Here is a 15055-nt window from a genome sequence, read left to right on the forward strand (position 1 = left end):
CTATTCAATATGGAAATTGACAGAAAGTCTTTAAACGTGAGATACCCTACAACCCATTAGCTGCAGCACTCTTCATACCTACGTATAATATTGATATATTTTTGAAGATAATTGTAAATTTGTAATTATATTATGTTTGTTAAGGCGTCTCTTGGTCCAAGTTATTTTTAGCTTTAGATTTAGCTTTACCTATATACAATAATATACATACATATTAAAACCCTCTTTTTGTTTTTTTATTATTAAAAGTATTTTTAATGGTTTTTACTTTTTTAGTTTCACGCAGACCAAATAAAATGTCAAGTAATAGGTTAATAAACAAACAATCAACAATATAGTCAGTAATCAATACTTGTATAATTATTCTGTTATATTATATAATAACATAATAATATATTTTAATAAATACTATAAATAAACTTTACTGTCAGATTGAAGTTATGAATACATCTTAAAACCTACGAAGTACTATTTTTGAAATTATTTTAATACACTCAAATTTCTACACTATTATTTTTATTGTAACTGACAGCCCACTAACATTTTAAACTTAAAATTAAATACACAAATAATTATTTACCATAATATTATGGTTATTTTAAATGTTATTAAAATTTAATAAAATCTTTTATATAAATAATTTGGCTTAAACGGAATAAACAAACATAAACGATTTTTTCCCCACACATAGTAATATTTGGTTATTCCTGACCTAATCATATTTACTAGGTGTAATTTTTAACACCAAAAAAATCAATAATCGTCATTAGTAGAAAATGGATTTAAATGCTCTAAAAAACGTGAAAAATTCCTTATAAAAATACAAATTAATGCACTCATAACAAATTTTTTTTTAAAATTCGCTAAAAAATGCACCTAATATTGTTTTTAACATTGAAAAAATTTATTTAATTATATACATATTATTCTTAGATATTAATTATTCGTATCATTTTGATTCTTTTATAGTTCTTCTATCTTCTTTTTTTTGAAAAAATGAATAATATAGAATTATTTAGAATATTTCAGATAGATACTTTCGTTATACTTTTATCTTTTTTTTCATAATAGCACTGTATAATTAAATGCTGCTTAATTTTTATCGAATTTTATCAATTCCTATATAAAAATGACTTAAAAGCATAAAAAAAATGCACTAAAAATATAAGTGCACTAAAATAAGTACAAAATAAAACTTACATTTTTAATTTTTATAATGGATAAATGGACTTTGTGCTTGGAGAGAAAAGTTTTCGGACATTTAGAAAAAAATGCATTTTGCATTTAAATCTGTTCCCTAGTTATTAGTAATATATGTATACAAACGAGAATCTTGATATTTATTTTTTTGAATGTTTTATCGACTAAATCGTTTTGGTGCACATCTGACGCGATAATGCGATACCGCGAAATAATGAAAAAAGTTTGTAACAAGAATAAAATCAAATCGTAACACCACAGTGACCTTTTCACATTTTTTTTTCTTTTTAACGTTTTATGTCAACGCACTATCTTGCCTGTACCGAGTTACATGTGATAAAAAATATTTTAAGACTGAAATTAAATGACACGAATAAAACCTCTGCAAATCGTTCAATATACATAGGTATACATATCGCGCGCTAGCCTATATAATAATAACTATATGTTAAAATATCATAATATATTTTTATTTAAATAGAGAAATATACAATGAGTAAAATATAATAATAGGCCAAACATTAAGGAACTATTTTAAGGTTTTGAATTGAAGGTTTTTATTAATTTTATCATAACGCATTTAAAGGAATATATCAACAGGTTGCGTGTCTCATTTAATTTAAGACGACGAGAAAGATTTTCTGTTAATATATTAAAAGTAAAATTGGAAATAGAGTATTTGAGTGATATTTTTATAGAATCTTGTATAGAAATTTCAATATGAGTATAATTTATTGTGTTTAAATATTGACTTCGTAGAGATGTGGTTACTAACGTATCCTTCTTGTTTTCTATTAATCACAGACCTATAGATTCGAATGATTAGAATAACTTTAAGTTAAATATTTTGGTTGTGGCTCTTCAAAATTGAATTCCATAGGTCATTGAACTAATAAACCAATTATTTATAAATCTGGATTTTCTTTCAGGACAGATTTTGGAACGAAGAAGTTAGTTTGTAAAATTAAAGTTTAAGAACTTTATTTTAGTTTTAACAGGTTTGATAAATTACTTCTAAACAAGAAACGTAGACTGAACAGAGATCAGATCATATTTTTCGTATAACTTACAACTTTGGTAGTTAGATATTCGTTTATCATCATAATGTCCGAAATTGTTGACTATAATTTAATAATATCGTTTTTACCTAACACTGAGTTTTGACAACCGACCATAAAGCGCAACATGTGTACATTAATTCATTTTGAATCAGTGACAGATTTCCTTGCCAATTGTATTGTACTTTCATTTTAAATTCAACATTTTCTACTTACTAGTTTTGCAGTAAACGTTTTATCACGAATCATGATTTTTAGTTTAACTATGTACTTACGTAGTGTACTGCGATGTCAGCTGCAGCAGTCGTTTTCTGGAATCGCCACATCATATGTGATGCGTATAATTTATAGTTATTAAAATGTTAGTACATTTTATTTTATTTTATCTTCCAGTATATATTGCCGATGTTATATTATTCCATCCGTATTATAAAAACATAAATATATAAGATATAAATCATAAGAATCGGATATACATCGTAATACTATTATAATTTCTAACTAATTTATTGAAGAAAAATTGTATTTTTTATTAAATATAATAGGCGCATGATCGAATGGTATGACTAAATATAGTTCATATAGTAAAATCATAAGCCATATTTAAATGATTTATTTAGAGATTATCTTTACAGGGTAATTCAACAAGCATTTTTCAATAACGTCGCAGTTATAAAAATCTAATTTTTAGAATATTAAAATATATTTAAAAATTCATAATTCATTCAGATTATAATGGTTATATAAATAATCCGAAATATAAACAGCAAATGAAAATACATGATTTACATGTAGATTATAATTATTGAAAATAATCCTGAATTAGTACAAGTTTGCCTAATCGAAAAAAATATCTTTTTAAAAACAACGCGTGACTTTGAACAAGTATTAACGGTCATTCAATAATTTTGAAGATTTATTTCCAAATTAATTTGTCATAATATAAAACATAACTTACAGTTTACGCCTAAAATAATGAAATACTTTCATTGGTAAATTGTCCACGGTCGATAACCAGAATTTTTTCAATCCTATCAACGAGAACACAAATATATTCTTAAGACTTTAGATGCATATTATAAGACATAAGTATAATATGAAAAAATAAATAAATTTCGTCTTGCATTTCCTTCATCCACAATTAATTTCGTTAAATAGTTATATTACTTTTCAAAGAAATATAATATCGCCATGTGTACAAAATATTTATTATATAATAATATAATACTATGGTCCTGTAGCATACATTCGATCTCGCGGGTAATCATCCCGCCGCATATTACATGGCGAAATCCTTTTGCGGGAGACTCGATCCTTATGCATTACACATAATATTATACGATCACCGAACGGGAAGAATGTCTAAATTTCTCTCTTCTTTGGTGTTTCGGCGTGCGCGTATTGTTACAGACACACCGACCCTGCAGCCGATCGCCACCCTCGCTTGGGCACAAAACGGAGTGCAACGGCGGTCCCGGACATTTTGCAAATAAGGGTAAAAAATAAACACACGCACGCTGCACATGTATATCATATATATATATATATATATATATATATATATAATAGCGCACTCCGTACGAATGAACGAGATACGCGCGAAGGGGTGAAAAATTACTTTTCGCTGTTCAGCAACAGATGTTCCACATCCGCGAGCGAGAGCGAGCGCTCGTCCTGTCCCCGGCCTTATGCATTCCGAACCGCAGTTGTTTTGATGGGGAAGAAAGAAAAAAATGTATATATAAAATCTCTTTTGTTATCCCTCCGGGTTATTGCAAATTCCTGAACACGCGTTAAGCTCTTTAATTAAAATGCCTGCCGTTCTTGGGCTTTACGATATATGTATATATACAGTACCATCGTCCACCCGCCTAACCATATCTGTATAGTGTATTTCACATAAAACAGCCCCCGTTTTACTAGTGGTATATTGTTGTATCGATATATTGTGTAATAGTGTTACAGACCATCGTCCGTCACGCACCGGCGGTGGTGCTACGAACAAACGCAACTGCAGATGCCTGCAGCTTAGTCGAAAAATAAATGGTCTTAGCAAAATTCTAAATAAGTGGTTAACTAAATGATAAATTCTGATTACGATGGTTAATGGAAATTATAAAAAAAATCTCGCTGAATGAATGATATATTTTTTAAATTTAAATAATAATAATAATAATAATGATATTTATTTATTCTGAAGTATTGAAGTTTACAAAAATAGGTTAAAATATATTTTACTTATATGTCACCGCATCATCTTCCACTAAGAATAAAATCCTTGTGATAGACGAATCTTTAAAGAATAGCATTAATTTAATATTATGAAATAATAATAATATAATGTGATTACCTAATAACTAATAATAAATAAAAAAATAAATGTTATAGTTTATAATAATATTCTAAGTATTTATAAAATTATTTTCATGTTTATGTCACTGATTAATAAGTAATAACCTTCTCTATAAACAAACTAAAAAATTACAAATTGTTGTCATTTTTTTATTTGAGTAGGGAACATTTTATTTAATATTAAGCTTGTTACGTATAACATTTTGCAGTGTTTTTTTTTTTTTTGGAGAAATATTAAATATAATAAATTAATTCATAATAATTCATAATGTGAAATATTTTCAACTTTTCGTGTCTATCATAATAATATTAAATTACGCATCTATAAATAAACACTGTGTAATATTAAAATTATTAATTAAAATATAATTATGTATTACAATATTTACAAGTGATTGGTGGCATTTGCTAAAACTTTATGGTTTGTAACACTGTCCATTGGCTATTATTTTACAATAATGTCGATTTTCGGCCTAAATCGAGCTTAAGTGATATTTATCAAAGTCATCATCGACCCAATAATAACAATAATATGTATTGTTACGGACCTTTGTGTTGAAATCAAAATTAATTCCTCAAATCATATCATAAGATTATACATATTTTTTTTTATTTTATGTTTTAAAATCCAAGGATTTTTTCTAGAAAACTGTTTAATAGCATTTAAAAAATCATAGATCAATCAATTTTATAAGATTTGTATGATAAGTCTTAGTTCTTATAATGTGTTTTTTAATAAATGTTTTATGCACAATAACGCTAATTATTAAATAATCGCTTAAGTATTTAATGCAAAGAATTAAAAACACGAAATAGTTGGATTTACGAATATTTTTAATATTAGAAATTCCATCACTTGCAAAAATATCAATTGTTTTATATATTCCATTAGAAAAAACGTATGAAGAACCTTGTCTTCATTTTCATACCATAAGTCTAAATATTATTCTATACATTTTTACTTCAAAATGATTTGCAAATTTTCATGATTTTTTTATCGAAAATTTTCATTGATATTTCTAAAAAAAAATCTAAAATAAAATCGAGCATTTCAAACTTCTATAAATAGCTTAAAAATATTAAAAATATAATAAACTGTAAAAATTTCTAATATAAACATATTTTGTAAAAATGTCAGCATGCAGTTATTGATTGTGTATAAATTATAACAAAACAAAAAATTGATTTTGTCAACTAATGGGTTTGTGTAAAAATTTGTTTTTCACAATTATTAAAAAAAGTATTGGTCACTTTTACTATTATTCCCCTTCCAATGTACCAACTAGATTCACTTTTCTACTAGAATAGAAGATTGAAGCATTTTTGCTACTCACAAATGTAATATACAGAACAAAAAAATCAATACAGCTATCGCTTTGCTCAGGATTTAAAAATTGATTCAATCGTATTTTCTAACACGTTCTATTTGTACAAATCCATTCTAACACTTTAATATCCAACAAATTACTTGCGTCCTTCTAAACTAATATTTAATATTTAACAATATAATTTGATATTAAATAAACATACAGTGAAGTTGTATTACAACTTACATTTTTGACTATCGATACATAATATGCATCTGGCATTTGAAGTAATTTCCCATTTGACTGTATTGTATTATATTGTGCATACGCTGCGTCGTATTGTATAGTATGCTCTGCTTCTATACATATCTACTGCAACTATGTCACTACTGCCGAGCGATAATAGATTATACCCTTGGGGTGCAGACTCGAAAGGGGTTTAAGGAATTTCCGGTGTGGCGTGTTGTATATACAGGAGTCAGTTCCTGTGGATAGGATACACGTTCCGAGTAGTCGGTGTACAAGCTCAACACACACACAGACACACTCACACAAATATACACACACAGACACGTATAAAATATTGGAATAATAATATATCATCCAGATAACGACCGCGACGAGCTGCGGTCGGTATGCGTATATGGCATAATAAAAGTAGGTACTTAACTTTATTCGGAACGGGAGCGATAAAAACCATACGTCATACATACACGTTCGACTGATACCGACATGAATAATAGGATATTCATAATAATATAATATAATATATTGTTATTAACTTTGTGGTCAAAGGTATTCTAAAATACTGATTTAATCATTGAATTGGGTTAGTTTTTTTCTATTGTATGATTCTAGATGTTGACCATATTATATGTTTATAGTAAGTTAAAATTATATAAAAAAAACATATTATATTTGTTCGCTATTTTTTTGTCATAATAGTTTTCAATTTTTTGTTTTATAATTTAAGTAATACTTATACTCTGATTTCTAATAGAAAATAAGTTTTTGAAAATATTTATACCTACTCAATTATTGTATGCAGGATTTTGTCTATGCTACAGATTATAACTTTAGGTGCTCGACGTTTAGATAAGAATAATGTTTGGCAGATAATTAGTACGCTGTTTGTTTGACAAAGATTTGCGCCTTTTTTCTAGTTAATTCAAAATATGTTAATAAATAATACTCATTTGATTAAATAATTAATATTTATGATTATTACAATATAAACTAAATTACACTTATTAAAAATATATTATTAGGTATTATGGTGCATCATATTATAATATAATTGTAATAAAACGAAAAAGGAAAAACTAAAAGTACACATTTAATGTATTTTAGTTTTTAACCAAACGTTCATTTTGTAATATATTATTCTAGAACATATTTGGCCATTACGGACGACTTTTGAATATAAATGTATATTGTTATTAAAAAAAAAAAAAAATGCCATGTGATACACGTACATTCCAGAGGAATATTTATGTATATTTTTCCGTGTTCAATACGGGTACAACAAATACAAAGTTTACTATGGTTAAAAAAAATATGTGGGTTGTAAAAATTTGTTTTATACAAAACGTAAAATGTTATATTATTGCATAATATATATATATATCAAGCATGTAATTAATTCGTTGCATATTGTTCGTTAACATTTTTTGAATTTAATGAAAATCATTTTCACTACAAATATCGAACATCATAATCGTTGCTTTTCGAATGTAATGATTTATTATATTTTTCGTAACGGTATCAAACTTTTAACAATACAAATATTTTATAATATCAGGTATGGACATTACAATACAATATCATCCCGCAGTCACAGCTGACGGTTGGTTCCATCCGTTTTGTTGTGTAATAATGTACATAAATATTGGCCAAATAGGTATTTATTCAATCATAAATTAAAATATAGTTGTTATGATTATTCATTTGAAAAACTTTAAAATATCATTTACATTATTTTTCGTTAAATTCTTCTCAAGATGTCGTCAGAGTATAGCACTGTTTAGTACCTACAAATTATTATGAATTTGTATCAAAAATAAATCACAGGTTAGATAATGGTGTACTTATAGTCAGTTTAGGTATAATGTGTAAGTTTGGATTAATATGGGTAGGGAAAAGTTTAGTTTTAGAACTCATTATTCGTTCCTCTAAGTTAAGTAAATAATATTGAAGTATTTAACATTTTAGCAAATAAACTCGTTACTTTTCTATATTATAATATTATAAAATTGTGATATTTTCCTCATGTACCTATGTGGCTATGTGCATTTACTATCGAAAATAGATTATACAAGCACAGGTGCATTATAATGAATAGAGGCGATTTATCGAAAACAAACCAGAGGTCAGTGATCGGCTTTTTCGAAGCTTTAAATAAAATAGAACGATTCACTGCAAATGCTGTGGCGATCAACAGTAACACTCAAACAAAAATAAATACTTTTTTAAAATAATTTTCTAACCTAATTTTTGTTTATACCTATATACCTTTTTAAAATTATACATAATAAATAAATAGTAAATATTTTTTATTACATATTATAATAAATACATATAGGAATTAATATATATTGTACTGTTTTAAAAAAAAATACCTACATATTTATTTTGAATTTTATTTGGATAACTCAAACTTTTTTTCCCCGCAGTTAACTCCGAGTTGACCAAGTTCGACTGTATCTTGTATTTGTATAGCCTATAGTCTTCGAGTAAAAATTGATATATCTGCGTGTGATAATAATATTATCTATTGTATTTCGATAACTGTTCATAAGTATAATATATCTATACTTATAGGCTGATGCCTATATATAATCATAACAAATAATATATCGTCGTATAATACGTTCAATTAATATTCTATGGGTGTACACACAACACTCGCGATAGTACCTCGTATATAGCCTTTACACTATATAATATATTGAACTATATATAATATATTATAATAAGCGCCTTTTTCCGACCAAACCTACGTATATATTATATTATTATATCCCTCGACCGCACTTGCGGTCGGCACGCAGACGTCGAGTCAAGTACGCGCGCGTAATAATATTCTTCCACCGCGCATCACAGCAGCCGCCGCCGCCGCCGCCGCGAGTGTACATGATAAATATACGTACTTGCGAGCGCGTCTCGGCCGGGAGTGTGCGTACGAGTGCATCGCGGAGGTGTGGCTGCAGCGGCGCGGAGGGGCGGCGGTAGAGGTTGTTAAATTCAGCCCGTATATAATAATACCAAACAATCGGCCGCGTGATTTATAGTGGCGGCGGGACACGCGCGGGGCGGACGGGCGAGCAGCGATCGGGCGCGCGCCCGCGCTCGTGTCGCAGAAGTGGCATTTACGGGCGGCGGTTACCATAAAGGGCCCATTGGTTGCAGCTGACGTTACAAACAGGCGGCCGTCATTAATAAAATCTCGCCCGCCGACTACCGCGGCACCGTCGCCGCCGTACCGTTACCCGCGCGCACCGCGACCGGAGGCTAATTAATTCTGCCTTTTGGCACAGGTGGCTGACGGGTTGACTCGGCTCATTGTTTCCCCGAATAATTCGCGCGTATATGGTTAAACTTCCAGCGCGCCGCCGGCTGGGAGATTGATGGTCCGCGGCGGCGGCGGTGGTTTTGGCGACGACCGACGACTACCGCGAAAATACAACAATAATATCACTATATACTCGTATATATATATAGGTATGGGTATAATTATAGGCAGATATGTGAATAACATCGACAAATGATTTTATTTTTTCGTCCCCGCGGTCGTTCCGCAATAATAGGTACGGTCGTAGTTTTGCTCGGTTCGGTCGTTTTCGAGGAGAGTTCCAAAGGTAACGTCTATATGTATAGTAAACATAATACGTATTATGGGTTTTACTCGCTAACTGTGGCCCATTAGAATTTATGAAACGTTATAGACGCCCGGTAACGACTACGAAATTTTCAAAAATAAAATACATTTTTTAAGCTTATATAGTCTTGATTAATATATTATATAATATTGACGAAACAAATTACTGTTACCAATCTAAGCACCTGCTCTAGCTACATACGACTATAAATACCGTAGTCGTTCAATGTGGTTTACGTGTATTTTCGTAGTTAATTATGATTCGTGAAACAAAATAATAACCGTGTTGAAATTAAATAGTAGTAATTTTCTTTTTGAAAATATTTCGAAAATGCCGTACTATATTTATAACAGTATACAATTTCAACATTAAGTAATGACCTAGGGTAAAAATCTTTTTATAGATTACTTATTTATACTTACATGATGACCCTATTTTACACCACTGTCCACTGCTTTAGTTCGGTATTTAAATTCGGGGAAGTATCGATTTTTAGAAATTGGATTCGGTGGTACCGCAAATGGTGACAAACCGACAAGTATAGTTACTGCATACGTTGCCTGTGCAATACCGTAATTGTAAAAAATCTTTTGAGAGAGGGATGAGCGATGATTTTAGATATAAAGTAAAATAAACTATAATAATATAATAATAATTATAAATATAATATACATAATATAATTCACTGCATTGGTAATTTTATATAATATCACGTGGCCTGTAGTATCTATTGGTTTTATATTCGTCAAGATGGGCTTATATACATAAATGTAGATGTTTTTTGGAATTTTATTTTTGAATTCTGATTGAATCTCATAAAGTATATTATGAGTTTTTCAATGATTTCTAATTTTATTTATATAATTTATAAATAATAATATTATAAATTAATGTATTCGTTTTATTTCTTTCCTTTACTGAAAATCATTTTCGGAGTAGAAGGAATGAAAGAATGATCAAAAGGTATCGGACACTCTAAATTCTAGATATGGTACTTTGAAACTATATGATATATGAAATAATGAAATGTTCCTTTTTTGATTTCATAAATAGCTTTTTCAGCGTGCGTAGAATTTTCGCAAGAATTATAAGTTCTATAACCTAATCCCTTTGTTTTCTGAATGCGATAAATTATTTATTTTTATTTTTTTGTTACTTGGGTTTTCGAAGTTGCTTAAACTTGTCTACGTTTAAAAGTATAACGTACAATTTTTAATACTATTTCAATGTTTATTTTATACAAAAAAATAATATTATATTAGTAATTAAAAATACCACTATATTTTATAAGAAATACATGAAACTTACACCTTACCTAACATTATAGTTTAAAAACTAAGATTTATGGATATTAGATACGCTATCGTGGTCAAAAATTATAGCATTTGTTCATTTTTTTAGCTGGTTTTAAAATCTACCAGAGTGATATGGAAATTTAAGTATGAATTTAGTAGGTATGATTTCAAGTATGCAAATTTTAAGTATTTATTTTGATGTTTTTCAAAACAGAAAAAATATTGATGTTAAATTCTTAGTTTAACGTTCACGAATAAAATAATAGTACAACAGTTATTATGTAAATTATGTAAATTATTGCGGTGCGCTGTATAGTACACAAAATATTATTTTTATTATATGTGTAATTATCGTAATATTCAATTAATATTATGTAATAGTCAATAGATTATAATAAGTATGATGGTTTTTAAACCATTGTATTAAAATAGCTTTACGAACGATCCTAAATAAAGCTAAAAGGCTATAATACATTTTAATTAACTAACTCCTGTGCTTTTTGTCCAAATAACTTATAATTTTGGTTGCGTTCTCATTGTTCAAATATTTTTGAAAAAAGCCGTAATATTATTTCATACGACCAACTAGAATTAAGCAGAAATTTGTCGCCATAATTATATAAAACTAAAACAACGCTATACCCATTCTACTGGAATAAATTAACGGCTAATTGTAATTTGTGTTAGCATTATCTTTTAACAAAATTATAATTAAATTATTCGTATAAAAAAGAAACAAAACACTATTACTCTTGCTGTATCTATATATATTATACTGAGATAAAGTGAACGAAAAAATATGTATAATGAAAACATTTTTATGGCTACTAAATTCTCTTTTTTAGAAAGACTCTTTTTAAAAGAGATTTTTTTTCAATCAAATATTTTAATTTTTTTATTTAAAACCAATTTTTTAGTAAAAACAAAATTATACACGTGCACAAGCCAAGATAAAAGTGTATGCAAATAATTGTGTAATTTAATTGTCAACGCTGTATTTACAAACACTGTTTTGTTCAGATGATATATAATTTGTATTCAAGCAATGTTTTTGAGCCCTGACAGCTAACACAACACGAATATGATAAATATTTATGAATCTTCTCCATTATTATACAATACAAAATACAGACCGACGAATATTGTATAGCACAGTTATTTTGTTGTTGTATTAACACTCAAACACAGAACCCGTGCTTGTACCCGTAACTGCAGTCTGCAAATGTCGTTGACAATTATTTTACTCTATATTAATATAGTATAACTACTTTAGAGCTTAGACGTTCTAGAATACGATTTAACTATAATAATTTAGAATTTTAGAATATTGTATATCTTTGCTTATTAATACACACACAGCTCAAGACACAACTATTTTGAACAAAAACAATCTTAATTTTAAACAGTTTATTATGAAATAAAATTATAATTGTGTACATTAATAAAAATAAGTTGCTTACACTATAGTTATATAACTCTAAAAACGAACAATAAATTTAAATCCATAAACCATAAACCATAATCACAATTCTTAAGCATAATTTTTCGCCGGGTTGTAGTTAGATAACACGGTCGAATAATGCGTCGTTTCAAGTGAAAAGCTTTTCGGTCAGGTCATGATGCTTTCAGTGCACATACAATTCTAAATAACTTGATAACTATTACATACGCGTATCGAAATCCATTGAAACTCACTCTACCTTACTTGTATGGGTTATTTCCGATTATCAACAATAACTTAGTCATCGGTGGTCGGTTTCGATTCAATTAGACTTTTGAAAGAGGAAAAAAAATAGTAATAATAATAAAAAAAAAAAACCGTTACATGTTTTCCGCAACAAATGGGGGATGAAAGATTCCTATTTTACGGTTGGTCACACATTTTAATATCCGGCGTACGTCGTTGATTTTTGCTCGACACAATACCGGCAAAAATGACATGGATTATTGGATTTGGACCCATAAGCCCTGCCCAAAGTGGGTTCTATTGTATCGCGGTTCTTGGTAAAATAATGGTTTATGAAAATCCAATGATGTTTCTGTTGTAGTATTATGTCGTGTTTTAATAGAGGCGACGGAAAACAACAACGACATATAATAATAATAAAAGCCATATATAATACAATTTATTGACAATTCGATTTGAACTTTGGCATTATTTAAATACCATCTATTTTGATATTTGATTCAAAATCAAAAAAAAAAAATGATAATAGAACTGTTTAACATTTTTGCTTTCCAAATAAAATTAGTAAACTATTTTGTATACATATATATATAATTTTTTCGTAATAATAATTTATAATACTAAATTTCAGATGCTAATAAGGTCCATCAAACATATTTTATCGGAGGAAATATTTAGATAGCTTAAAGATAAAAACTTTTTAATTAAAATTTTTAATTTAACTATAACAATATAAAAATTTAAATACAAATATCCGATAATATTATGTATAATATTTAAAGTTACTTTAAATTTTAATAACGTGAATAACAATATCATTTTTAATTTAATTTTTTAAATTTAAATTTAAATCGATTTAGTAATTATTAAGTTTATAGCGTGCATAATGTGTATATTATCAAAACTTTTTACTATACATTATTTTTTTAAACGTCCTAGTAGGTAAACATCAGTTGAAGTTTTCTATTAAAATACAATTTTTTTATTGAATTTTATATGATTTACAAATGTCTACCATTTTTTTTTTCAGATTTATTGCCTCATAATTTATCTGGACAGGCACAAACCAGAGAGTTTCTTTTAAAAGTCGTTGATATCTTAGTAGATTACATTAACGACGTCAATGATCGAGACGAAAAAGTATTGCATTTTAAGCACCCCGAGGAGATGTTACGATTGTTGAAATTGGATATTCCCAACGAAGGTGTGCCATTGCAAAATTTAATCGACGATTGCAGTTTAACACTCAAGCATCAAGTAAAAACAGGTAAGAAAAACGTTTCATTTTTATTGCTTTTCTTAAAATCCGTTTCAGTGTTTGAACGAGTGTATACGGTTTTTGTACAGGGTTTTATAAAGTTCATAGTCAAACGTGTATTACTGTTTTTACATAATATTATATTATTATACATTGTATATACATACAATATACATGATACATTATAATACATTATACATTTAATATAAAATATATTTGAGTTTATGGAGAAACACATGTTCCCAATGTATCATATTATATGGTTTCAAACTTTGTCGAGGGATGGGGTGTGATGATTCTGATGACAAAAACACCCTTGATATTAGTGTTTTGAGAACAAGTGGTGCTCTACACATCATATTGTGACCGGTGTACGTGACAGCTTTTAACGCACGAAAGAGCAATCGGTTTTCAACAAATACCACTGAACACTTTCAGACGTACAGTCCTCGATGAGATTGTTTGATTATACATTATACTGATGCATTATTTAACATTAACGCTTTTGTAAATATATATAAAGGTTTGAGTAGTAGTAGCAATAAGTAGTAGGTATTCTAAACACTAAATTTTATGTTTTAAATATTGAATATATTATGTAATATTATTATTATATCATCATTCATTTTTATCTATCAACTGCACGTACAATATAATATACTAATATAATAATATAATAAATAAATAATATCTACTGTTACGCCGTTACGAACATTGATATTACGTCAAAAAATTATCGAGAAGTTAAATATCAGACGCAATCTAAACATTGATTTTTTTTTGGAAAGTATTAACCTTTTTGAAATTATCTGTTATTTAAATTTATTACAAAACATAATGAATGATGACATATATTATTTTTAATTCTATAATACAAAGTAGAATAATTATTTGAAAATTTTGATATAGTTAATTTGTTACTATTAAACGTTGTAAGTATTTAAATTGTATAGTTTAAATTTAGTGGGTTAACATTCTTCGAAGTTTTCTTGTACTTCTCCTCTATATTCGTAAAAACAC

The 15055-nt window shown here is 28.0% G+C and overlaps 1 protein-coding gene across 3 annotated transcripts in view; it reads left to right on the forward strand.

The window, feature by feature from the left end:
* Window positions 1–15055, forward strand: part of LOC132927698 (glutamate decarboxylase) — a 95976-nt gene that overhangs the window by 50229 nt on the left and 30692 nt on the right. For all 3 annotated transcript variants that reach the window (XM_060992287.1, XM_060992286.1, XM_060992288.1), the window contains exon 3: window positions 13808–14044. In XM_060992287.1, the coding sequence (XP_060848270.1) occupies window positions 13808–14044 (237 nt within the window). The remainder of the gene's footprint in view (window positions 1–13807; window positions 14045–15055) is intronic.

Source organism: Rhopalosiphum padi, chromosome 3 (genome assembly GCF_020882245.1).
Source record: "Rhopalosiphum padi isolate XX-2018 chromosome 3, ASM2088224v1, whole genome shotgun sequence".
NCBI classification, from domain to species: Eukaryota; Metazoa; Arthropoda; class Insecta; order Hemiptera; family Aphididae; genus Rhopalosiphum; species Rhopalosiphum padi.